The sequence below is a fragment of the Leuciscus leuciscus genome, assembly GCF_965113295.1.
Source record: "Leuciscus leuciscus genome assembly, chromosome: 5".
In the NCBI taxonomy this organism is placed as follows: domain Eukaryota; kingdom Metazoa; phylum Chordata; class Actinopteri; order Cypriniformes; family Leuciscidae; genus Leuciscus; species Leuciscus leuciscus.
In genome coordinates this window covers 47809522-47833838 of record NC_138729.1, presented here as the reverse complement: position 1 = coordinate 47833838, position 24317 = coordinate 47809522, and the positions used below count along the sequence as shown (strand labels likewise).

General features: G+C 35.8%; 2 protein-coding genes across 6 annotated transcripts in view; one reads left to right on the top strand and one right to left on the bottom strand.

Moving 5' to 3' along the window:
* LOC309499691 (serine protease FAM111A-like) overlaps positions 1-24317 on the top strand; it is a 59570-nt gene that overhangs the window by 7283 nt on the left and 27970 nt on the right. The window contains exons 1-8 of one of the 4 annotated variants that reach the window (XM_082171082.1): positions 8104-8384; positions 8549-8632; positions 8996-9083; positions 9169-9231; positions 11033-11116; positions 11204-11266; positions 11496-11549; positions 14702-17471. In XM_082171082.1, the coding sequence (XP_082027208.1) occupies positions 9015-9083; positions 9169-9231; positions 11033-11116; positions 11204-11266; positions 11496-11549; positions 14702-16480 (2112 nt within the window). In that variant the 5' untranslated portion in view covers positions 8104-8384; positions 8549-8632; positions 8996-9014 and the 3' untranslated portion in view covers positions 16481-17471. Of the gene's footprint in view, positions 1-581; positions 3699-8103; positions 8385-8548; positions 8633-8995; positions 9084-9168; positions 9232-11032; positions 11117-11203; positions 11267-11495; positions 11550-14701; positions 17472-24317 lie in introns of those variants that run through there. The other 3 variants (XM_082171084.1, XM_082171085.1, XM_082171083.1) reach the window with 3 other exon arrangements.
* LOC309499723 (sperm flagellar protein 2-like) overlaps positions 4064-24317 on the bottom strand; it is a 55715-nt gene continuing 35461 nt past the window's right edge. Inside the window, exons 2-8 of one of the 2 annotated variants that reach the window (XM_082171144.1) lie at positions 23765-24204; positions 23488-23591; positions 22567-22749; positions 22230-22322; positions 21702-21872; positions 19688-19873; positions 4064-5432 (exon numbers count right to left, since the gene is read on the bottom strand). In XM_082171144.1, coding sequence (XP_082027270.1) covers positions 5250-5432; positions 19688-19873; positions 21702-21872; positions 22230-22322; positions 22567-22749; positions 23488-23591; positions 23765-24029 — 1185 coding nt within the window. In that variant the 5' untranslated portion in view covers positions 24030-24204 and the 3' untranslated portion in view covers positions 4064-5249. The remainder of the gene's footprint in view (positions 5433-19687; positions 19874-21701; positions 21873-22229; positions 22323-22566; positions 22750-23487; positions 23592-23764; positions 24205-24317) is intronic. The other variant, XM_082171143.1, reaches the window with a different exon arrangement.

Here is a 24317-nt window from a genome sequence, read left to right as displayed (position 1 = left end):
TTCAAAGTGAACTATCCCTTTAACAACTCGTGTCTTATCCATCAGTCAAAAGCGATTGAATAAGAATGTATTCGTCTCATTTCACAATGGATTATTTTCTTAATTATTCTTATGCTGCTGGTTTATCTTGCATCGAAAGCTACGGTAATGCCATTTTGTCCTCGGAGGGAATCGTCGTGGTTGCATTGGTTCATTTTAATCTGACTCAGGCCATCTTGAGCAACAGAACACACACATGCAGTAAAGGAGGGTGTGGATACAGTGCACTGAACTTTGCCAATCACAGCAGTGGACATTTACGTGTGTTTCTGAACAACGCAAGGCACTAACCTCCAGAAACATGCTATAAAAATCTGAAAATGCATTTCATGACCCCTTTAAAATTATTTATCAAATGTGAGTGGGACTTCTCTACAAGAATAATACACTTTTTTGACTACTACATAAATCCCCAGCTTTGCACATAGTTCTTCTCAGAAAGGAGTTGTGAGTTTACTTCTGATGGTTTGTGTATATAAATTGTTTGACAAGGTTTAGTAATGACTAAAATTTATTGTACATAATTTTTCTGAATTTAACAGAATGCAGAAGGGAAAACCCACACTTTCCAGTTCCGTATCAGAAATGGAGAGATAAATAAAGTTGTATGTGATGCATCCAAAACTGTATTTGGAGCACTTAATGAGAATGTGGAATTTCAAAGTGATGATAAGGAGGGGAAAGAAATAATAATCCGAAGATCCAAAGAACAAAACCATGAAGCAGCTGTGAAGACAGATTTCCCATGCTGTCTTATTGAAGAGGATGAGACCTTACAAATAAACTTCTACAAAGATAAAAATATCGCATCTACAAACCACGAAACAACTACAGATACTGACCCTAAAAGCCTTGTCACCTTTTACATCAGAACGAGAGGGATGACAAAGAAAAAAATTATGAAGAGCAGTATTTTTTTGGAGAACAACATTGACTATGTTTGTGTATTTGCACACAAAGGAGACACTATTGAAGAGGCTCTTCAGCATGATGGCAGATTTAGTGATGACCTTTTTGACAAGGTCAAGGTCTGTAAACTCGTTGATGATGAAAAAATCAACCATCCAATAACATTGCCTGTAGATCCGTGTGATGGCAAGAAATTTGAGTTAAAGTTAAATGTTAAAAAGCCACAAGCGCCTGTACGTAGTGACAAGAATGATGGAGAGTCTGCTGAACACAGCCAACAGCCTAAAAACACCAAACAAAAAACAATTCAAGGGGAAAAGACAAACGGCACAGATCCTTCAACTGAAGGGAATGCAACTCAGAATACTTCTGGAAATTCTTCTGGTGATTCTGGAAATTCATTCTTTACTGACATTCAGAACATTCTGCGGACTGTATTGAAATATGTATTGAATCAGTTAAAACAGCGAAAGAACCCCCAGGTTCAAGAGTTCTTGCAAAAAGAATATGATAAAGGTGTTGATGAGTGTTTCACTGTGGTGAACAAAGTGAGGCAAGTCATGGAGCTGTCCAACTCTGTGTGTGTGATAGAAGATGAGGATGAGGATGTGGATCCTCTCAAAGGAACCGGCTTCTTACTCTTTGACAGATTCATCCTCACCAATGCTCATGTTGTTAAGGACTTTGTTTATTCTCCACCGGAGGCTCCTCACACACATAAGCTTTCACGGACTCTGACAGCTGTGTTCAATTATGAAGTTTTCAGATCTGAGACAATAAATATCCATTCAAAGAGTGACCTTATTGCTTACAGATATGGAAAAGATGAGAAGCTCAGGTGCCATGATTATGCTCTTCTTGAATTGGAAGCTGCTCCTGATAACTGTACTGAATTGCTCACTTGTTATAAGCATGGCCCCTCTCCTAACAGTGGTGGGATCTACATTGTGGGACACCCGAATTGTGGGGTTAAAAAGATGGATCTCTGCTTCATCATTGGGATTGAGAATCAACTACAGAGTATAAACAAACACAGATCTGAGAATGTTTCCTGTCCATATGTATCATGGCAATGTTGGCCAAATCTATACAAGAACCAGATAACTTATAACTCTTGTTTCTTTCATGGATCATCTGGCTCCCCGGTGTTTGATGCACACTGCAATCTGATTGGCATGCACACTGGTGGCTTTGATTACAAAGAAGGTGAAAGAGATAGAAGTGTTATAGAGTTTTCATATTCAATGCAGTCCATCATGGAAAGCATCATCACACAGGTCAAGACAAGAAGTGATATCATACAATTACTAAAAGATGACAAATTTAAACATATACAAGAAAATTTTTACCTTGGGAAAATTGTGGATACATACGGAGCAAACATGCCCATTAAAGAAGAACAGCCGATTGAAGTCGAGGAAATGGACACCAACTAAAGGGACACCTGAGCCTTGTCTCCTGATTGAAGACCCGCCAATCCATCAGGAAAAATATCTGACAGAGATTTGTCAATCACATATTTCCATGTATTCAAGATTGAAGATTTTTGTTTTTTTTTATAACTTTTTAAATAAGGTAATTTGATGTGATTCTGCAAATTCTGCGTGATCAGCGTAAAGATTTACTGGAAATAAAGCAGAAGAGAACCTCCGCAGAAAAGTTCTTCAGAGCTGAATATGATAAAAGTGTTCCCCGTCCTCATGTCTACATGGACATTTCTTTGCGAGGAAGTTGCTTTATCAGAGATTTATCAGTGTCATTATAGGTTTTACTTTCATATCATTTGTTGAGATGATTGCATGTTCAACAGCAGAAGTGTCTCTTATTTTAAAGTCAAGTAACCCACCAGCAGGTGATTGTGGGATTGACGTGTCAAGAGAGAGGAACAGTGAAAATGATTCATTCATCTGAGGCCAAAAATACAGTTATAGGCCATTATTTTCTTCACTGACTATTATTTTCTTTAATTGCTCATATATGCTTGTGTATTCATATTTCCACACTCATTTAACAAATCATTCACTCATAAATTCTTTATATGCATTTGATATATTCTTTTAACTTCACATTTATGTTTTATACTGATTTTACATTGACTTCATCTTAATGTTTTACTTGTTGTAAGAGATCATGTTAAAGCTTCACTGTAATCAGCTTTGAATCACACAAATACGGTACGTCAAAACTATCGATATGACAGAACGGTTCTAACGAGAGACAACAATACAAAGCTACAATCAAATATGTATCTTCACCACAATAAATGCATTTAAAATGAGATCTTTGAGTTTATTGAAGAGCATTTCCCTCATATCTGTGTGTATTCATGCTGACTTTAGATGTAAATTGCAGCAAATAAAACCAAAGCTTTCGATTACACTTACATTTATTATTTTAACACTTTTTTTCATTTTAACACTTACATTTGACCTTACATTGGTGGTGGTTGAGGAGATTTACTCCTTCTATGTAAAGCGATTTGAGTGCCGAGAAAAAGCGCTATATAAATGTAATTATTATTTATATTATTTCATTAGTGTGTGCCTTGTGTGATTCAAAGTGTTGTTTTTAGTGTGTATCATGTTGAGAAGCTTTGGGGATCTTCAGTTTGTTAGGTCTGGAAAATTTTTGTTAATGTCCTGTAAGAAATGTAATCAGAATTATTAATAAAAAACACTTTTAGTGTATAATTGTGAAACAAAAACCTTCATTGCTCATGCTAATTACAATAAAGACTCAATGAAAAGGTTTGATGAGTGTTGACATATTTCTTATGGAAACCAGATGTTTAGGGTTGAAATGGATTAAAAGCCACAAAATTCCTTTTTGATTTGATTTTTGTCTTTAAAATCTACAGAAGTTGTGAGTTTTATCTTTACTATTGTGATGAATATCTGAGTGAAACGGCTTCTCGAACGAGTAGTATGGTTGTGGTTTGCTATTGGTGGATCTCATGTGAGTGACAGGTTGCTCCGCCCTAATGCCAGTAAACGCATCATCAGAGAAGGAAAGAGATGTCGGGAGGGGAAGATATTTTGATTAAAGATAAAAGATAAAAGATAATTTTAAAAGATTAAAGATAATTTGATTAAAGATATTTTGATTAAAGATCGTTTATAATAAACTGTAATATTCTGTACAAAAGTATGATGTCAATTTTGATTTCATGGTGACTGTAAAGACACTTTAGATCACAGAATTGATCTATTTAGTGACTTGAATCTTCTATGTTGAGATCATTCAATCACTAAATTTTGGTAACACTTTAGAATACTGTTCCATCATTAATGAATAACAACACGAACAAATGAGTAATGCAATTATTAACACTAACAAGAAACTCTGGTTAACAAATTAACAAGTAATAGTGCTTAGTTGAATGTGGTAGTTAGTTCACTATTAGATAATCAATAACTACTATTTTTTTTCATACCTCAGAGGACTACTAAGAACTATACAGGTTCATAATTAATGTCAATAATGCATAATCTATAATTCATTCTAAAGTGAAGATCATGGTAAGCCACTAGTAATGACTCAAGTATTACCAAATCCTTCAGAAGGAATTACTTATTATTTGGAACAGTATTCTGAAGTGAAAACATGATTACACTCTAGTAATGACTGAAGTGTTACCAAATCCATCAGAAGGAATTACTATCCAAAACCTTACAAGGTTGCACTTTATTTTACAGTACGTGCACTTTCTATGTACTTACAATGTTCTTACCACAAACGTACAGAATAGAAGATACTGCAGTACATGGGTTAAATTAAGGTTTAGGGGTAGCTCAACTTTAGAATACTGATCCAAATAATTAGTAATTCATTTAGAAGGATGTAGTAACATTTGAGTCATTACTATCCAAAACCTTACGAAAAACTCTTCAGTCATTATTAGAGAGTTATCATGTTTTTTACTTTAGAATACTGATTCAAATAATTAGTATTGGTAATACTTGAGTCATTACTAGTGGCTTGACCTTCACTTTAGAATGAATTATACATTATTCATTATTCACATTAATTATGAACCTGTATAGTAGTTCTTAGTAGTCCTCTGGGAGATATGAAAACAATAGTTATTGATTAGCCAATAGTGAACTACCACATTCAACTAAGCATTATTACTTACTAATTTGTTAATCAGAGTTTCTTGTTAGTTAACAGTAGTTACTAGAGTGTTAATAATGCATTACTCATTTGTTCCTGTGTAGTTATTCCTTAATGACGGAACAGTATTCTAAAGTGTTACCCATTTGTTTTATATATTAATTTGAACATTGTTTGGCATGGAGCTCTCACCACTGAGCTGTGTTGTAGTATGTGTGTGAGATCACATGTTTGTGTGTTATACTCACAGGAAGCAGGTACTGTGAGGATCCTTCTATTAGATCCTGCAGAAAGGGATGCTGGGAAAGTGTGGAGAAATCAATCTTCTCCTCACCCTTAAAACCCAACTCCTTAAACACCTTCAGCAGCTCCTGAACACACGACAACACATTAAATACAGTCCTGTAGAGACTCTGGATCATCTGCTGATCTACAGAAACACAGATTATGTTGCTCTGCTTCAAAACTGAGTGAAAAACATTCTCTCTGAATATAAATCTTTAAATCTTAACTTTGAAGACAATGATGTGAACATGGAAATAGATCAAACCAGGAAGACTGTAGATGAATAATGGGACATCAGAGTCTTGAGTAATAGTAATAATAATAATAATAATAATAATTCATTACATTTAGGCCACATCCACACGAAGCCAGAGCTTTCCCTATCCGATATTTTTTTTCCCCGTTCAAAAAAAAAATTCCGTAAACACGGCGTCGTCTCAAGAAATATCTGCGTACACACGAAACCACTGAAACCGACTCAAAACGATGTAGTATACATGCCAGACCAGTATGTGGCGCTGTAATTCTGCCACAGACATACACTAAAAACGGAGAAGAAGACTCAATTGGAGCTCGCGCATAAACCTTGCGCGCTGTATACAACAATAATATTAGGCACAGTAGCTTCTTTTTTTCTTTTTTCTTTTTAAATCAAGAACTTTGTTGAACAATATGAAAAACCATAAATGTAGTTGCTGTAACTTAACGGTGTCTGACTAGTTGACACTTGGTGTGATGACATCATCGTTTCACAAAATATACGGATTGGCCGTACACACGAAAACGCAAGGGCGGCGTTTTCAGATTTATCCACCTTGGGACCCGGTTTAAAAAAATAGCGGTTTCAGTCTCCGAAAACGCCGGATCCGTGTGGACGAAACACCAATACGATAAAAAATGTATACGTATACAGCGAAACGCGTCTCCGTGTGGACGGGCCCTTATATAGCGCTTTTCTCTGCACTCAAAGCGCTTTACATATGGAAGGGGGAATCTCCTCAAAGTGATTGGCGCCACTGTGTCTATATCAATCACATTCATATATCTTGGGGTATTATGCATGGATGTTTAATTAACAATTTAATTCAATTATGTGTAGAGTTATAAGTTCTGTGCGATCCCTGGATGACTCTATACAAATGTGTCTATTCATTGTCACTATTATTGTCATTGTCTATTGACTTGATTCTTGTGTAACATGTACATTCTATGTTTAATATGCAATGGAGCGACCAGAAAACTACATCCTGATCTCTGTTAGATTGTATCTATGATTCCAAAGGATAAATTATATTCTGCATAATTTCCAGAAATCCTTAATGCTATATTTTAAAGTGATAGACACAAAATTATAATGCTGTCATGAATTATTTACCCTCATCATTTCAAACATGCATGACTTTCTTGAGCAGAAGAAATATATTTTGAGGGAAAAAATAGACAACATGAATAAATGCTGACATAATTTTTAGTTTTAGTTAAAGTATCCCTTTAAAGGGTCGACATTCTTCTTAAATATCTTTGACTGCTCCAGCATTGTTTAATTCTGCGGATGTTTGTAAAAAAAATAGGCCTACAGCTGCACATATACATTGTATATCTCTTTATAAACCTGTCTTATTTTTTCTAACCGTGTGCCAGCCTCTCAAAAGGACAAAACAATGACATAACATACATTGGCCGTATTTTCACTCCTACAGAATAAAGAACCTTTAAGAAGTCAAAAAATAAATAACACGTGACATAAAATGTATAATAATAGGCCTGCATTATTTCCTTATTTCATTATGATGGCTTTATTTATTTAAGCCTTATTTAAGATTTTAAATAAAGATTGTATTATTTAACTTAGTAACTGTAATAATTATGTCCAAATAAATTATATTTATTATCTATTTATTAAATTATATCTATTTCTATTCTAATTATATTTATTATCTATATTTATACATTCGTTTTATCTATTATCTGAATCACTAATATTAGCCTACTGATGATCATGATCTCTTCGGCGCTCATCCCTGCCACACTGTGCAGGTAAAGAGTGTTTCATCATAATGATAATAATAGGGGAGAGCGGGGCACAAAGTAACTTTGACTTTCTCAGTTTGTGTAAATCTACTTATGGTTCAGAGTATTTATTTTTTCCCACATTAATTTCCCACATGTCTAGTACAATTATGTGTTTTTGTTTTATTAATACAGTATATACTTTTTTTCTTGATATACCCCGAAAGAATGGAAGTGAAATGTGACAACATGCCCCATAGGTGGGGTACATTGTAACATGTGAGGGGCACATTGTAACATAACATATGACAGCTTAAAATGTTATCTGATCTAATAAAAAAAATATACAAAACAAACTAAAATATTTTCTAAATAAAATTCAATTAAAAAACTTTTTCATATAAAATAATGGCAATTTTTAATAATTAAATATAAACTCATTTTTGAGTTTTGACTACAAACACATGAAAACACAGCTATACAACATAGTTCAAAACAAATAAATAATTAGTAATTTCTGAACATTGACTCTCAGTCTTTATTAACATTTTTCTCACGTTTTCTCAATAAAATTAATAAAAGAATAGAATATAATAGCATATTTCTAATAGGGGCACATTGTAACGCAGTGTTACAACATGCCCCCGCCTGCACAACTGGGATTTAAACCCTGCTAGTGTCTTCTGCTAGTTAGCGAATATAACATATTGGAGATTAAAATATCAGATTTGTCTTATTTTAAATAAACAAAAAATAGAGATGAAAAATGAACTTAAGTAAGAAATTTACTTTTGCTATGGTTTAATAAATGTCTATGGATATCTTCCAAAAAAATAAATATTTTTTTCTATATAGTGTTGATATGGCAACTAGTAAATACACAAAGTTTCGTCATCCAAGCATGTGCGGAAGTATTTAAAACAAGCGTGTTACAACCGGTTACAACTAGCCCCGCGTTTCCGCTCCCCTACTTTCGATTACCTGTAGACTACTGGGCGTGATGCAGATACTCTTTTAACTTGGACAAGGTAGGCTACGTTTTCCTGATTTACATTTTAAACGGAAAAGTGAAGGATATCATTATTTGGAAGGAATATAACTATGTCTTTGGCTACTAAATGTAGCTAATTTCTTGTTTTCTACGTAAAAATGCTTGGCTTTGATAGTAATTTCATATTGTGCACATTCGCAGGTCTTCAGTGAGTTTCGATTCCGTTTACCGGGCGTGGACGGATCATAGGGACGGATTGACGGATCGACAAGAGAAAGAAATAAAGTACGTTGGCTACTAACACATTCATGCTTCAGACTAATTTAATTGTGCAACAATAAACAAGGTAAACCTTTTCCAAACAGAATATTAAATTATTACCGTAAAATTTCTATCGATCGATCGATCGTTGTACGTTTTTGTCACAAAATTACTTTTAAGTCTCACCAAAGCAAAAATAAAAGACAAATGAGTTGACAGAAACAATTAATGTCAGCAGAAGGTTATCACAAGACTGTTTTAATGTAATACTAATTTTAAGAATAATAGTGACTATCACTAATTTATTTTAAGGTTACATTGTTAAAATAATCAAGTTGTGCAAGTTTAACATATTTCTCAGCTCTTCATCATTTGTCCTGTTCAAAGACACAGAACGGCCAAAAACATGCCTAAAGAACCACCCAACAAAAAACTGAAGCAGACAGACCTAAAGAGTTTCTTTCAACAGAGTCCTGTAAGTGAATCTTCTCATTCTCTCTGCTTAGACACTGTGTTGGGTTTAGGCTTAGTTGTAATATAAATGTTTTTGTCTCTTTCAGGAAAAGCAGACTGCCAGAGACAGTGAATCTGGGGAGACGTCACAAGCTAGTGCCAATGTTCAGGTAAGGACATTATATTTGTTGCTTGTTTGTTTTATGGTGCTTTAGGCCAAAACAAAAAGCTATTGATAACTGAGGGTTATCATTATCAACATTCAAATATAAAATCACCAATTATACTTTAAAAAAAAATGTAATCAGTAGCTAAATCCAAATGTCACCATATGAAAGTTTTCTGAAATTCTCAAAGCCACAAATAAAGAACACATGATAGATAGAGAGCATTTAATATTTTTTGTACAACAGCAAAATGTAACAATGGCACTTTTAGAACAATTTTATCTTAGAACAAGAAAATAATGGGGAAAATCTTTTTCCAGCAGTGGCAATGACACCGAGTTGGGATGGAAGCTGCATCAATGTTTGAGCAGAATTGGCTTAGTCAGGTTATTAGAAATCCTTACTCCATTTGGAACTTTATCCCTTCCCATATGCTTTCTAACGTTGGTAATATGAATTTTCTTCTTAATTGTAATTATAACATTGACAAAATACCAGTCAAATTATCAGAATTTCATCGCCAGGCCTTATGGTCCTTGATTTTCAAGCACAACTCTTCACCACATAAGTATTATACATGGAATAATAAGGATATATATTTAAACGTAAATCATTGTTTTTGAAATATTGGTTTGATAATGGGATCACTGGCATTAACTCACACTTTTCAAATTTAATTTTAAGCCAGAAGCTTTAGAAAACATGTGGATCTTTTGTAGACTCCCGAGGCTGCTTCATAAAGATGGTAGTGTCGTCAGCTAATTGCCTGATGAAAACTGGATGCCCAAACACCTTTAATGGAGCTATATTTGAGTTTTTAAGAAAGATAGAAAGCAGCTCTGTGGTTATTAGAAAGAGAAATGTGGATAAGGGGCAACCCTGTTTAACTCCACGTTTGATAGAGAATCGGGGTGATGCACCTCCTGATAAAGAAATTTTACTATTTGAATTTTCATAAAGAGATTCAATTATATTTATAAATTTCTCTCCAAATTAAATGGGTGTTAAATTGAATCAAATGCCTTAAAAGAAATCAAGAAATAAAATAAAACCATCATCATCATCAATAAGATGTCTATAATCTAAAATATCCAGAACTTAACAAATATTATTTTGGATATATCCTCCTATCATAAAACCTGATTGAGAGTCGCTTACAATTTTATGTAGGATTTTTTCTCAATCTGCTAGCATAGACAATGGTTACAATTTTTGTTATCGGTGTTTAATAGAGTAATGGGCCTAAAATTATCTACAATTTTGGAGTCCTTATCAGATTTAGGGATTAAAGTTATTACACCTTGTGTCATTGTAAGGGGGAATGTCATATTATCTGTCGTTTATTTTTAACATGAGAGAGAGGATCTTTTAATAAACCCCAAAAGTGTTTAAAGAAATAGGCTGTAAAACCATCGCTACCCGGAGATTTATTTACAGACAAGCTGTCTACAGCTTTATACAACTCATCAGAGGTAATATCGGCATCACATAACAGTACATACTCATCATCTATACAGGGAATCATATCTTTAATATGGCTGAAAAAGGATTCGGCGTCATCCGAGGAATATAATTTTTTACAGAAAGAGACAGCTTCCTTAGCTATCAAAGTTTGGTCTGTAACTACATTGCCAATAATAAATTACAATTATTGCTAGCAAAATAATAACAGAAGACTGTTTTAAGGTAATACTAATATTATGAATAATATGACTATTACTAGTTTTAAGGTAACATTGTTAAAATAACCAAGTGAGATTATTAAAGCAAGTTCTCATCTCATCATCGTTTTTCCTATTCAAAGACACATGGAACGGCCCAAAACAAGCCTAAAGTATCACCCAGTAAAAAGCAGAAGAAGAGAGGCCATCAGAGTCCTGTAGGACAGGTGACTGCGATCCTTCTCATTATCTCTGCTTACACACTGCGTTGGGTTTAGGCTTAGTTGTAATATAAATGTTTTTGTCTCTTTCAGAAAAAGCAGACTGCCAGAGACAGTGAATCTGGGGAGACGTCACAAGCTAGTGCCAATGTTCAGGTAAGGACATTATATTTGTTGTTTGTTTTATGGTGCTTAGGCCTACAAGACAAAAAGCTATTGGTAACTGAGGGTTATCATTATCAACATTCAAATATAAAATCACCAATTATACTTTAAAAAAAATTTAATCAGTAGCTAAATCCAAATGTCACCAAATGAAAGTTTTCTGAAATTCTCAAAGCCACAAATAAAGAAAACATGATAGAAATGTTTTTTTCTCTTTCAGAAAAAGCAGACTGCCAGAGGTGATAAATCTGGGGAGACGTCACATAATGCTCAGGTAAGGTCATTGATTTGTGGCTTTTGTTTTATAGTGTTTTAAGCCTATGAATCAAAAAGCTTTAGGTAACTTTCTCACTATCTACTGCACTACAGTGGCTGAGGGTTATCAAAATAAATATAAAACAATATAATATAAAAATCACCAATTACTTAAAATATAACCAGTATCTTAATCAAAACGTGTGAAAATGTATATGAAATATGACAGTTTTCAGAAATTCTCAAAGCCAAAAAATAAATAGAATAGCCACATTAACTAGAGCACTTTAATGTATTTTTACAACAGCAAAACAATGTAACAATGGCAGTATTATCTTATAGCAAGAAGATAATGCTGAATTTCAGATTTTTATTAGCAGTGGCAATGACACTGAGTTGGGATGGAAGATATTCCAAACGTTCCCTGGTGCTATTTTGCAGTTTCAGAAAACAATTCCGCCACAAACCAGGAAAAACCTAGTCTAAAGTCAGTGGCGCGTTCAGATGCTATTTTGAGGGCGCATGCTTTGTCATAATGTAGCGTGTGCACAACGCGCATACACTTTGCTTCTCTCATCTACACAGACGTAGCAGTTCCCATTTTTGCAAACCATACATTATTACAAGGAAAAATATTCCACATGAGGGAAATCATTGTGGTGTCCATGAAGATGTGAAAAATAGGCATAAATCTAGCTTACACATTTACCAAATTATGATACGCCTGTTTAACCAAAGCTAATTTGGGTGTGTTTCTCCATCCCCATACAATGTCACTTCTCTGTGTCTTACGGCCCTGACGAGAACGTCGGTCTCCTCGGCTGTGAACCGCTGCTGGCGTGCGCCTGGCCTATCGGCCGTTATAATAGCAATCCGCCTTGGAACAAGCGCGCCTGCTCTTAAAGGGAATGTGAGATGACGCTGTGATTGGTTTATTTCACGTTACGCCCAAACCACACCTATGAGTAATGAAGCTACTTCAGACCAACCCATTTTAGATGTGCATCGGGCGCAAAAGTCATTTATCCCGCCGGTATAATAGCAACAGCGCCCGAGATCCGCCCACAAAGTTACTTGCGTTTCGTGTTTGATACTTCCGTTTCAGATCGTTAAAATAGGGCCCTCTGACTATAAATAACAGAGTATTAAGTTATTTCCCCCTGCTGAGGAACAAATCCAAGTGATGGCGCTGGCGCATCGCTCGCTCACACAACATATTATCAGTTCTGGCATTGCTAACTTGACATCACAGCCTGTTCATTATCAATTCAATTCAATTCAATTCAATTCAAATGTATTAAGCCATTTCAACTAAGTTGATAGGAATTTGTCTTGGTATGCTCACATACAGCTTAATTGACATAATACACTGACATTACAACATGTACCACACATACTACACAACAACAACAAATACACTGACATAAAAGCCTCATATTGCACATGAGATGGATTAGCAGAATGACCAGATGAAGGGTGCTTGAAAACAGAACCTCATAAAAACATTCTGGGAGTAGACTGATATAAAGCATAATTTAATATCTCTCATAGTCAGTCTACGTTAACGTTAGGTCTATTATATACCCAAGTCAATGCATTATTCTTTCTTTTTTGTATTAGTGTTTAAAATATTTAATTTACTACTAATTATATTGATTTATATCTTAATTTATTTTTTTTACTTACTGGGCGACCATGATAGGCTATGACAGCCGTCATTTACCCTGCCATACCCATCTGATGCAACTGTATGTGAATTTATATCTACAGTATACATAAGAAAGCCCTGTCTAGGGTCTTCCCCGGTATGGGTTGAGACGAGCCATTGGTTAGTCTGGATGTTTGATGAGAAAAAGATTAAATGTTTATACATGTTTACTAGTTGCAATAAACACGTTAAGAATCCGTGCAACTGCAGCAGCGGAGGACTATTGTTAGAATATTAGAAACCTAATATTCAAGCGGTTTTCTCATTTTTCTACTTTTAATATTAAATAAAAAAAACGACTGAACGAATGATACACGGATTCTCTTGAACCACGTTTGCGCCAGAAAACTACTGCAGTGCAGCCAAAATGCTCCGTTCGACTTTTCTGAGATCCTCTACTCTTCCCTGAGGATGACCTGTGACCTACTTTCTGTATGATCTGAATTTTCGCTGTTTGAATTTTAGAAAACTGAATTTGAAGTTCCGAATTTAAATTTGTTAAATTTCAAATGTTCAATATTTGTTTAAAGAAATCAATCTCAGAACTATTTAAAATGCCACATAAAATTAAATTTTGTTAGATTACACTTGTCAATAATTCAAATTTACAACATTCAAATTCAAACAATTTTGTCATATTATAAGCTCCAAACACTTCGCGCTCACTACTGCGCAGACTCAAAACTTGTAAGCGCTATATTGGGACACTGGCAGCTTCACTGAATACAATTGAAGAGAGTAAAGGTGCGTCGTGCCGTCGTCCATCTTTTTTTACAGTCTATGCTCCAACCCATATTGTGTCAACGGTCGCTTTGGCCAGGTGGTATTTATAGCATTTATAACGGGACACTTTAGATTCTAGAGAGCATTTGATTGGACAGAAGATGTGATGAGAACCTGAAGTCTGCGGTGATGTCATAAAAGTCTGTGATCCATTTTAGCGGAAGTGAGAGACTGTACGTTTTGAATGCTTATATCTCCTAAATGCGAATTTTGTCATTGTTTTGGAACACACCAGCTTATTCATAACTTCAAGGCTAAATTTATACTAAAAGCTAAAAAACTTTAATTTGAATCTGACTTAAGCCATCTAGTGCAACAAAACACACACGATACATGTTGTAAAGGAGGGTGTGTGGTGTGATAAACTTTGCCAATCACAGCAGTGGACATTTACTTGTGTTTCTGAACGCAAGGAGCTAACCTCCAGAAATATAATATAAAGATCTGAAAATGCATTTCATGACCCCTTTAAAATAATTTATCAAATGTGAGTGGGACTTCTCTACTTATAACATTTGACCAAAATAAACCTTAATGACTACTACATCAATCTTGGACATAGTTCTTCTCAGAAAGGAGTTCTGAGTTTACTTCTGATGGTTTGTGTATATAAAAAAATCATTATTTGACTAGGGTTAAATACTAAAATTATTTGCACATTATTTGTTTTTATTTAACAGAATGCAGAAGGGAAAACCCACACTTTCCAGTACTGTATCCAAAATGGAAAGACAAAAAATGTTGTATGTGATGCATCCAACACTGTATTTGGAGCACTTAATGAGGATGAGGAATTTCAAAGTGATAAGGAGGGGAAAGAAATAATAATCCGAAGATCCAAAAAAAAAAACCATGAAGCAGCTGTGAAGACAAATTTCCCATGCTGTCTTATTAAAAAGAATGAGACCTTACAAATAAACTTCTACAAAAAGAAAAGAAGAGCATCTACACACCAGGAAACAACTACAGATACCGACCCTAAAAGGCTAGTCACCTTTTACATCAGAACTAGAGGGAAGAAAAGGAAAACAATAATGAAGAGCAATAATGTTTTTTTGAAGAACAACATTGACTATGTTTGTGTATTTGCACACAAAGGAGAAACTATTAAAAAAGCTCTTGAGAATGATGGCAGATTTATTAAAGACATCTCTAAAGATAAATGTAATCTCGTTGATGAAAAAAAAAAAATATGGCTAATAATATCGAAAGTAGATTATTCTGATGGCAAGAAATTTGAGTTAGAGTTACATTTTAAATGTAAAAAGCAACAAGCGCATGATGGAGAGTCTGCTGAACACAGCCAACAGCCTAAAAACACCAAACAAAAAACAATTCAAGAGAAAAAGACAAACGGCACAGATCCTTCAACTGAAGGGAATGCAACTGAGAATACTTCTGGAAATTCTTCTGGTGATTCTGGAAATTCATTCTTTACTGACATTCAGAACATTCTGCAGACTATATTGAAAGATGTATTGAATCAGCTAAAACAGCCAGAGAACCCCAAGGTTCAAGAGTTCTTGCAAAAAGAATATGATAAAGGTGTTGATGAGTGTTTCACTGTGGTGAACAAAGTGAGGCGAGTCATGGAGCTGTCCAACTCTGTGTGTGTGATAGTAATTGATGGTTCTCCCAGAGGAACCGGCTTCTTACTCTTTGACAGATTCATCCTCACTAATGCTCATGTTATTGAGAAGTTTTTGGATCCCAAACAGGAGGATCCTCACACACATAAGCTTTTAGGGACTCTGACAGCTGTGTTCAATTATGAAATTTTCGGATCTGAGACAATAGATCTCCAAGCAAAGAGTGACATTATTGCTTACAGATATGAAAAAGATGAGAAGCTCAGGTACCATGATTATGCTCTTCTTGAATTGGAAGCTGCTCCTGATAACTGTACTGAATTGGTCACTTGTTATAAGCATGGCCCCTCTCCTAACAGTGGTGGGATCTACATTGTGGGACACCCGGATTCGGATCATGGGGTTAAAAAGATGGATCTCTGCTTCATCATTGGAGAAGCGTATCGACAACAGAGTATGATCGAACACAAATCTAAGAATGTTTCCTGTCCATATGTATCATGGAAATGTTTGCCAAATCTATACAAGAACCAGATAACTTATAACTCTTGTTTCTTTCATGGATCATCTGGCTCCCCGGTGTTTGATGCACACGGCAATCTGATTGGCATGCACACTGGTGGCTTTCATTACAAAGAAGGTGAAAGAGATAGAAGTGTTATAGAGTTTTCATATTCCATGCAGCCCATCATGGAAAGCATCATCACACAGGTCAAGACAAGAAGTGACATCATACAATTACTAAAAGATGAAAAATTTAAACATATACAAGAAAATTTTAACCTTGGGGAAATTGTGGATACATACGGAGCAAACATGCCCGTTGAGGAAGAACAGCAGACTGAAGTCGAGGAAATGGAAGTAAACTAAAGGGACACCAACTAAAGGGACACCTGAGCCTTGTCTCCTGATTGAAGACCCACCAATCCATCAGGAAAAATAACTGACAGAGATTTGTCAATCCCATATTTCCATCTATTCAAGATTGAAGATTTTGTTTTGTTTTTTATAACTTTTTAAATAAGGTCATTTGATGTGATTCTGCAAATTCTGCGTGATCAGCATAAAGATTTACTGGAAATAAAGCAGAAGAGAACCTCTGCAGAAAAGTTCTTCAGAGCTGAATATGATAAAAGTGTTCCCCGTCCTCATGTCTACATGGACATTTCTTTGCGAGGAAGTTGCTTTATCAGAGTTTTTTCAGTGTTATTATAGGTTTTACTTTTCATATCATTTGTTGAGATGATTTCATGTTCAACAGCAGAAGTGTCTCTTATTTTAAAGTCAAGTAACCCACCAGCAGGTGATTGTGGGATTGACGTGTCAAGAGAGAGGAACAGTGAAAATGATTATTTCATCTGAGGCCAAAAATACAGTTATAGGCCATTATTTTCTTTACTGACTATTATTTTCTTTAATTGCTCATATATGCGTGTGTGTTCATATTTCCATACTCATTTAACAAATCATTCACCCATAAATTCTATATATCCATTTGATATCATTATTCTTTTTATTTTTACATTTATGTTTTATACTGATTTTACATTGACTTCATCTTAATGTTTTGCTTGTTGTAAGAGATCATGTTTAAGCTTCACTGTAATCATCTTTGAATCACACAAATACGGTACATCAAAACTATCGATATGACAGAACGGTTCTAACGAGAGACAACAATACAAAGCTACAATCAAATATGTATCTTCACCACAATAAATACATTTAGAATGAGATCTTTGAGTTTACTGAAGGGCATTTCCCTCATATCTTTGTGTATTCATGCTGACTTTAGATGTAAATTGCAGCAAATAAAACCAAAGCTTTCGATTACACTTACATTTTTAATTTGAATACTTTTTTTTAATTTTAACACTTACATTTTACCTTATATTGGTGGTGGTTGAGGAGATTTCCCCCTTCTATGTAAAGCGATTTGAGTGCCGAGAAAAAGCGCTATATAAATGTAATTATTATTTGTATTATTTCATTAGTGTGTGCCTTGTGTGATTCAAAGTGTTGTTTTTAGTGTTTATCATGTTGAGAAGCTTCGGGGATCTTCAGTTTGTCAGGTCTGGAAAATTTTGTGAATGTCCTGTAAGAAATGTAATCAGAATTATTAATAAACACTTATTGTGAAGTATATCTGAGTGAAACGGCTTCTCGAACGAGTAGTATGGTTGTGGTTTGCTATTGGTGGATCTCATGTGAGTGACAGGTTGCTCCGCCCTAATGCCAGTAAGCGCATCATCAGAGAAGGAAAGAGATGTCGGGAGGGGAAGATATTTTGATAAATCGTTTATAATAAACTGCAATATTCCGTAAAAAAAAGTATGATGTCAATTTTGATTTCATGGTGACTTTAAAGACACTTTAGATCACAGAATTTATCTATTTAGTGACTTGAATCTTCTATGTTGAGATCATTCAATGACTAAATTTTGGTAACACTTTAGAATACTGTTCCATCATTAATGAATAACGACACAGGAACAAATGAGTAATGCAATTATTAACACTATTAACTACTGTTAACTAACAGGAAACTCTGGTTAACAAATTAGCAAGTAATAATGCTTTGTTGAATGTGGTAGTAAGTTCACTATTAGATAATCAATAACTACTATTTATTTCATACCTCAGTGGACTATACAGGTTCATAATTAATGTGAATAATGCATAATATAATTCATTCTAAAGTGAAGATCATGGTAAGCCACTAGTAATAACTCAAGTATTACCAAATTACCAAATCCTACAGAAGGAATTACTAATTATTTGGAACAGTATTCTAAAGTGAAAACATGATTACACTCTAGTAATGACTGAAGTGTTACCAAATCCATCAGAAGGAATTACTATCCAAAACCTTACAAGGTTGCACTTTATTTTACAGTACGTGCATTTTCTATGTACTTACAGTGTTCTTACCACAAACGTACAGAATAGTGTGAGATACTACCATACATGGGTTAAATTAAAGTTTAGGGGTAGCTCAACTTTAGAATCCAAATAATTAGTAATTCCTTTAGAAGGATGTAGTAACATTTGAGTCATTACTATCCAAAACCTTACGAAAAACTCTTCAGTCATTATTAGAGAGTTGTCATGTTTTTTACTTTAGAATACTGATTCAAATAATTAGTATTGGTAATACTTGAGTCATTACTAGTGGCTTACCATGACCTTCACTTTAGAATGAATTATAGATTATGCATTATTCACATTAATTATGAACCTGTATAGTAATCCTTAGTAGTCCTGTGGGAGATATGAAAACAATAGTTATTGATTAGCCAATAGTGAACTACCACATTCAACAAAGCATTATTACTTACTAATTTGTTCATCAGAGTTTCTGGTTAGTTAACAGTAGTTAGATTGTTAATAATGCATTACTCATTTGTTCCTGTGTAGTTATTCCTTAATGACGGAACAGTATTCTAAAGTGTTACCCATTTGTTTTATATATTAATTTGAACATTGTTTGGCATGGAGCTCTCACCACTGAGCTGTGTTGTAGTATGTGTGTGAGATCACATGTTTGTGTGTTATACTCACAGGAAGCAGGTACTGTGAGGATCCTTCTATTAGATCCTGTAGAAAGGGATGCTAGGAAAGTGTGGAGAAAGCAATCTTCTCATCACCCTTAAAATCCAACTCCTTAAACACCTTCAGCAGCTCCTGAACACACGACAACACATTAAATACAGATATAGTCCTGTAGAGACTCAGGATCATCTGCTGATCTACAGAAACACAGATTATTGCTCTGCTTCAAAACTGAGTGAAAAACATTCCAGTGAACGTTTTTGGACACACTGGAAACACAAAGATTTCACAAAATAACCCTACATTTATGAGACAATAATGAGAGTAACTAACACATGCACATTATGGTTATAATTGTTAGCTATGTTTATGGATTTGTTAAGTATTTTTGCCATCTTGCTTGCTATTTTAAATGGAAAAGTTTCTCATTTGTTTGCATTTTGAATTAAAATAGTTCAAATGAAATAGGGTTTGAGTTGGGCTGATGGATCTTTATAGGTTTGGATCAGAGCTGTTCTATTCTACCTCTCTGAATTCATCTCGGCTCCTGCGGTTCGGCTGGAATCGGTTCAGATGTGAAGAGACGTGATCATCTCCACGACTCAGGACTCTGAGCACATCATCAACTGACACGCCCACTTCATGAAGCTCCTCCCCTCTCTCCTCCTCTTCATCAGCCTCGACTCCAGCGCCCTCCATATACGGCACAGACTACAGCAGGAACAGTGGTTTGAACCAATACAAGAGTAAATAATGGATTATTTTTGCACATTACATTAATGAAAAGTAGAAAACAATAAGCATTTACATTTAATCATTTAGCAGACGGTTTTATCCAAAGCGATTTACTTTACATTTTCCTTCTTTTGATTTTGGTGTAAAATGTGACCCCAACAAGCTCTTGACAGGTTTTGTGAAATTCACCCACAAATTCCTCAGCTCAGAAGAGTGTTAACTGTGTCACTGTTTGCGTTTGTACAGTTATCTTTGTGAGGATCAGTTTGAGTTGTAGACCATCAGAGTGAGAACAAAGTGAGTAAAGTGAGAATGTATTGGCCAGTTCTCACTTTCTGACGCCCCTTTAAAGGGCTGTTTGAGGGTTAAGACTTTGTTTTAGGGTTAAAGGTGCAGTCTGTAAGAATAACAACGAGTGGTCGAAATAGGTACTGCAGTCCAGATTCAAAATATCGGAGATCATTGTTTCCCCGCCCCTCCTCCTCAGACTCACGGGTGTTGCCAGTTTGAGGACACGCAACTGAAACGAGCGCACTTGACAATGAAAGCTATGGATTCACACTGTAAGTTGATTTATCCACGTTTTAATATGCTCTTGTTCATAGAGATTTTTAGATGGATACCGAGGCTTTTTAGATTGGGTAGAATCTGCAATCTCTGACCCAGTTTGTTTGCTGGCTGCAATGTACTGTGTTTCCTGCCAACTGGCATCCCGGGGTGTCGAAATACTATTGGGTGAACTGACAGTGGGCGAGATCACACAGACCAGAACAAAAACAGACAATCCAACACAGAACCCACATTTCAAAGTAAAATAACTTGCTGTAGAAGTGTTTTTCAGAGAAACAAGTATTTGAACTCAGCAATAGTTTCCTAAATATCCACAAACATATTATGGTATTTTTATGCTTTAGTAGAGTGAACAAGTTACATATAGCACCTTTAAGGTTAGAATTAGGTTAGGCAATTACCGTATTTTCCGCACTATAAGGCGCACTTAAAAGCCTTAAATTTTTTCAAAAAACGACAGTGCGCCTTATAATCCGGAGCGCTTTATATATGGATCTGGCGCCTTATATTAATGTCTGTAAAACAACCGCTGACTTAAACCTTTTGTTTATACTTTCGCCTGGCACCGGAGCGCGAGCCTCCGCTGACTGCGCGCGCCCCTCCCCAAACAGACGAGGCATTTATACTTGACGCAACTGTTTTGTTTTAGACTGAACACCAGACCATACAACTGATTTAGACGCGCAAACTGGGTGCCGGTGTGATGAGATGTACTAATATCCGTCTACTCGGATTACTAATGACGTCATTTTGCCGCGCGCGCGCCTCCGCATCCGAAGATGCACGACTTTGAGCCGAATCTGCCCGAGCAGACGGATATTCGTTTTTTATTACCTTCGCGCTCATGCGGACGCGTCGAGTATAAACAAGGTTTTACAGCTCAGCCACTTGTTTTTTTCATATTTTTTTGCAAGTGGTAGATCTTGGTTTACATTTGGACTTTGGATGTGATCTTAGGCTTGAAAAGGTTGGTGACCACTGCATAACGCAAACCCAGTCAAACGTTTGACTGCAGTATCTTCTATTCTATGCGCCTTATAATCCGGTGCGCCCTATATATGAAAACAGTTCTAAAATAGGCCATTCATTGAAGGTGCGCCTTATAATCCGGTGCGCCTTATAGTGCGGAAAATACGGTAGTTGTGATAATTAAGGTTAGGGTAAGGGGATAGTGATTGCATTATATAAATGAATATCCTCATATGGATAGCCATACAAATATGTGTGTGTGTACCTGTGTGAGTGGGCCGGTGTGTTTGTAGTGCAGTGTGTGTCCGATCACGAGACCCAGCGCTCTGGTGAAGCCCTGAGCCGGTTCAGGATGGCAGCAGAAATACAGCAGCAAGCTCAGATAGTCCAGCATCAGCGGAGATGAGTGTGAGCTCGCAAACAGACTGAAGAAAAACTACACACACAAAGAAAAACATATGCATGTTCATACACAGATTACTGTATATGTTCAGAACACCTCAAAGAGTCTCAAATTATAAACCAATCAATGTTAATGCATTTACTGTATTCAGTGATGTTTTACTCAAAGAATTAAAGGGGTCAACTCATGAGGAATCAGCTTTCAGAACTGTTGTGTTAGAAATGAACAGCTGAAGTCTATTTAAACAAGTTTTCAACAATCTGAGAAGCACATTAATGCCGATTGTTTTGTGAATTTTTCCAAATGTAAAAAAAGGCAGTAAAAAAAACAATAAAAGCAATAATATTATGACCCCCTTTAAAGTTGTCAAAATCCTCCATGTTGCATTACCTTCTTAAGGTTGGCTAGTCTGTCGTAGGGCAGAGGTTCGGTTGGGTCATTCGGGACAGGAAGATTTCTTTCACTGGGAAACCACAATTCAACCTGATCATAGAACAATACAGATGAACTGATAAACACATACACATGTAGCACAATAATATATTTGAGGTTTGCTTCAATTGATTTTAATTGTAGAAGTAGCATGCAATTGGAATAAAATTTAAATAAAAAATGTTGTTAAAGTGATTGTAGAACTGTATGGACATGTGTTTGTGTTTACAGATCTGTGTTGTTTAATATGACCGTTGCAGTGATGTTCTGTGAAATGTGCATGAGCGTAATAGACCTGTGTGTATTGTTCTTGCGTGATGAGTCCAGTTCCTGCAGTGTCGACGGCTCTGAAGCGCTGGAGGGTTTTTAACAGCTCAATCTGAGAGGGAAACGGCCACGGCAGAGCAGCACTGAGCAGGAACTGACGCCAGTCCAGCATCTCAGAGTCCTGAGCTAATACACACACCAGCTCATCAACCTACACACACACACAATAGCACATACACCATCAAAAGGACTTGTCTGTAAGGCATCGTGTAATTTGACACAATTCGTTTTTGTCAATTATGTCTTAACGTTGATCAGAATTTATAGTCTAAATGTATAGATTTCTTGACAAGCACAGTTTTTTTCTGTTTGGACACATTTCCTATTGAAGCAGGAAGTTGAGGAGAAAAATGTTAAAAATAAGGCCTTGACTACAATGAAGACACTCTCAAAATGAATAAATTCCCGCCACTTCCCTCTTAAAGTCACCATGACATTAAAATAGAAAATTCTTATTTTTTATGGAATATTGCACTGTTCATTATAAATGATTTATCGTGCACATCATTCTTTTTAAATTCATGTGCCCTTTATTCATGTAATCTTTAATCAAAATATCTTCCTCTCCATCTTGCATCATCATCTCTTCTCTTCTCTGATGATCTGTTCACTGGTGTGAGGGGCGGGACAACCTGTCACTCACATGAGATCCACCAATAGAAAACCACAACCATACAATCAATTCCTGATGAATAAAATTAAGTCCCGCCCTAAAAAAAAATCTGGTTGGAAGAGCTGTTTTACTTGGATAAAAGTCACATTAGGGAACAAAAGACACAACTTCTGTTTCATGTGGACTTTAAGCAAAGGTTTGTTGGGAAAGAAGACACACGATAAACCCTAATTTGCTCTGCTAGTCAGAGACGGAGGTGTTTGAGTGAAGATGTACCTGTGAGGGAGTGATGTGCATCCAGGGCTCAGGTAGGACATCACTACCCATATGAGAAGTTAATTCATGCAGAACTTCAGTCAACTCATTTCCACACAGCAGACCTAAACACACAACACAATAAAGTTACTAACTTCAACTGAAACATGTTCAACTCTCAATCTGTTCATTCAGTTTAGCACACAATTTTAAAGGAATTGTTCAATCAAAAAACAACAGAATTTTTGTGAACAATCCCTGGCATGTTTGACTTCTGTGTAGTAACGCTGAGTCTGACCCGTCGGGGCGGTCTTGCTCAGCTGAGCACAGAGGACATGCAGCTGTTGGACTGTGAGAGTGCTGTTTTTGGGCTGTTCCAGCAGGGATCTGCGCGGAGCGGATGCTGGACTCGCCACCACACGTGTGTCTCCATCCACGCAGAAATCAGCGCTCTGCAGCACCAGCTCATGATGGATCTGAACTGCATTCTCAATGTGCTTCCGCACAAACTCTGTCAGCTGGTCAATACTGGAAACACAAGCAAACATATTATCCACATACATGACATATACACTGACTAAGAAGTTATAGCCTACTGCAAAACAAGATTTTATACATCATGGTATTTGTTGTACTGAATTAAGTTAATCTTTATAAAATAAAATAAAAATCATTTCCTCAGTTAATTTATTTAGCTAAATTAATTTTTTTGCTTTATATTGTGGTTTTGGGAGTGGCCTACGACCTGTTTATTTGAGATATTCAGCCATTTATAAGTCATCATTCATCTCTGCAGGCTGCAGCTAAATGGATTAATTCTCCTCCTCTCCTGATCTGCCGTCCTCCTCCTC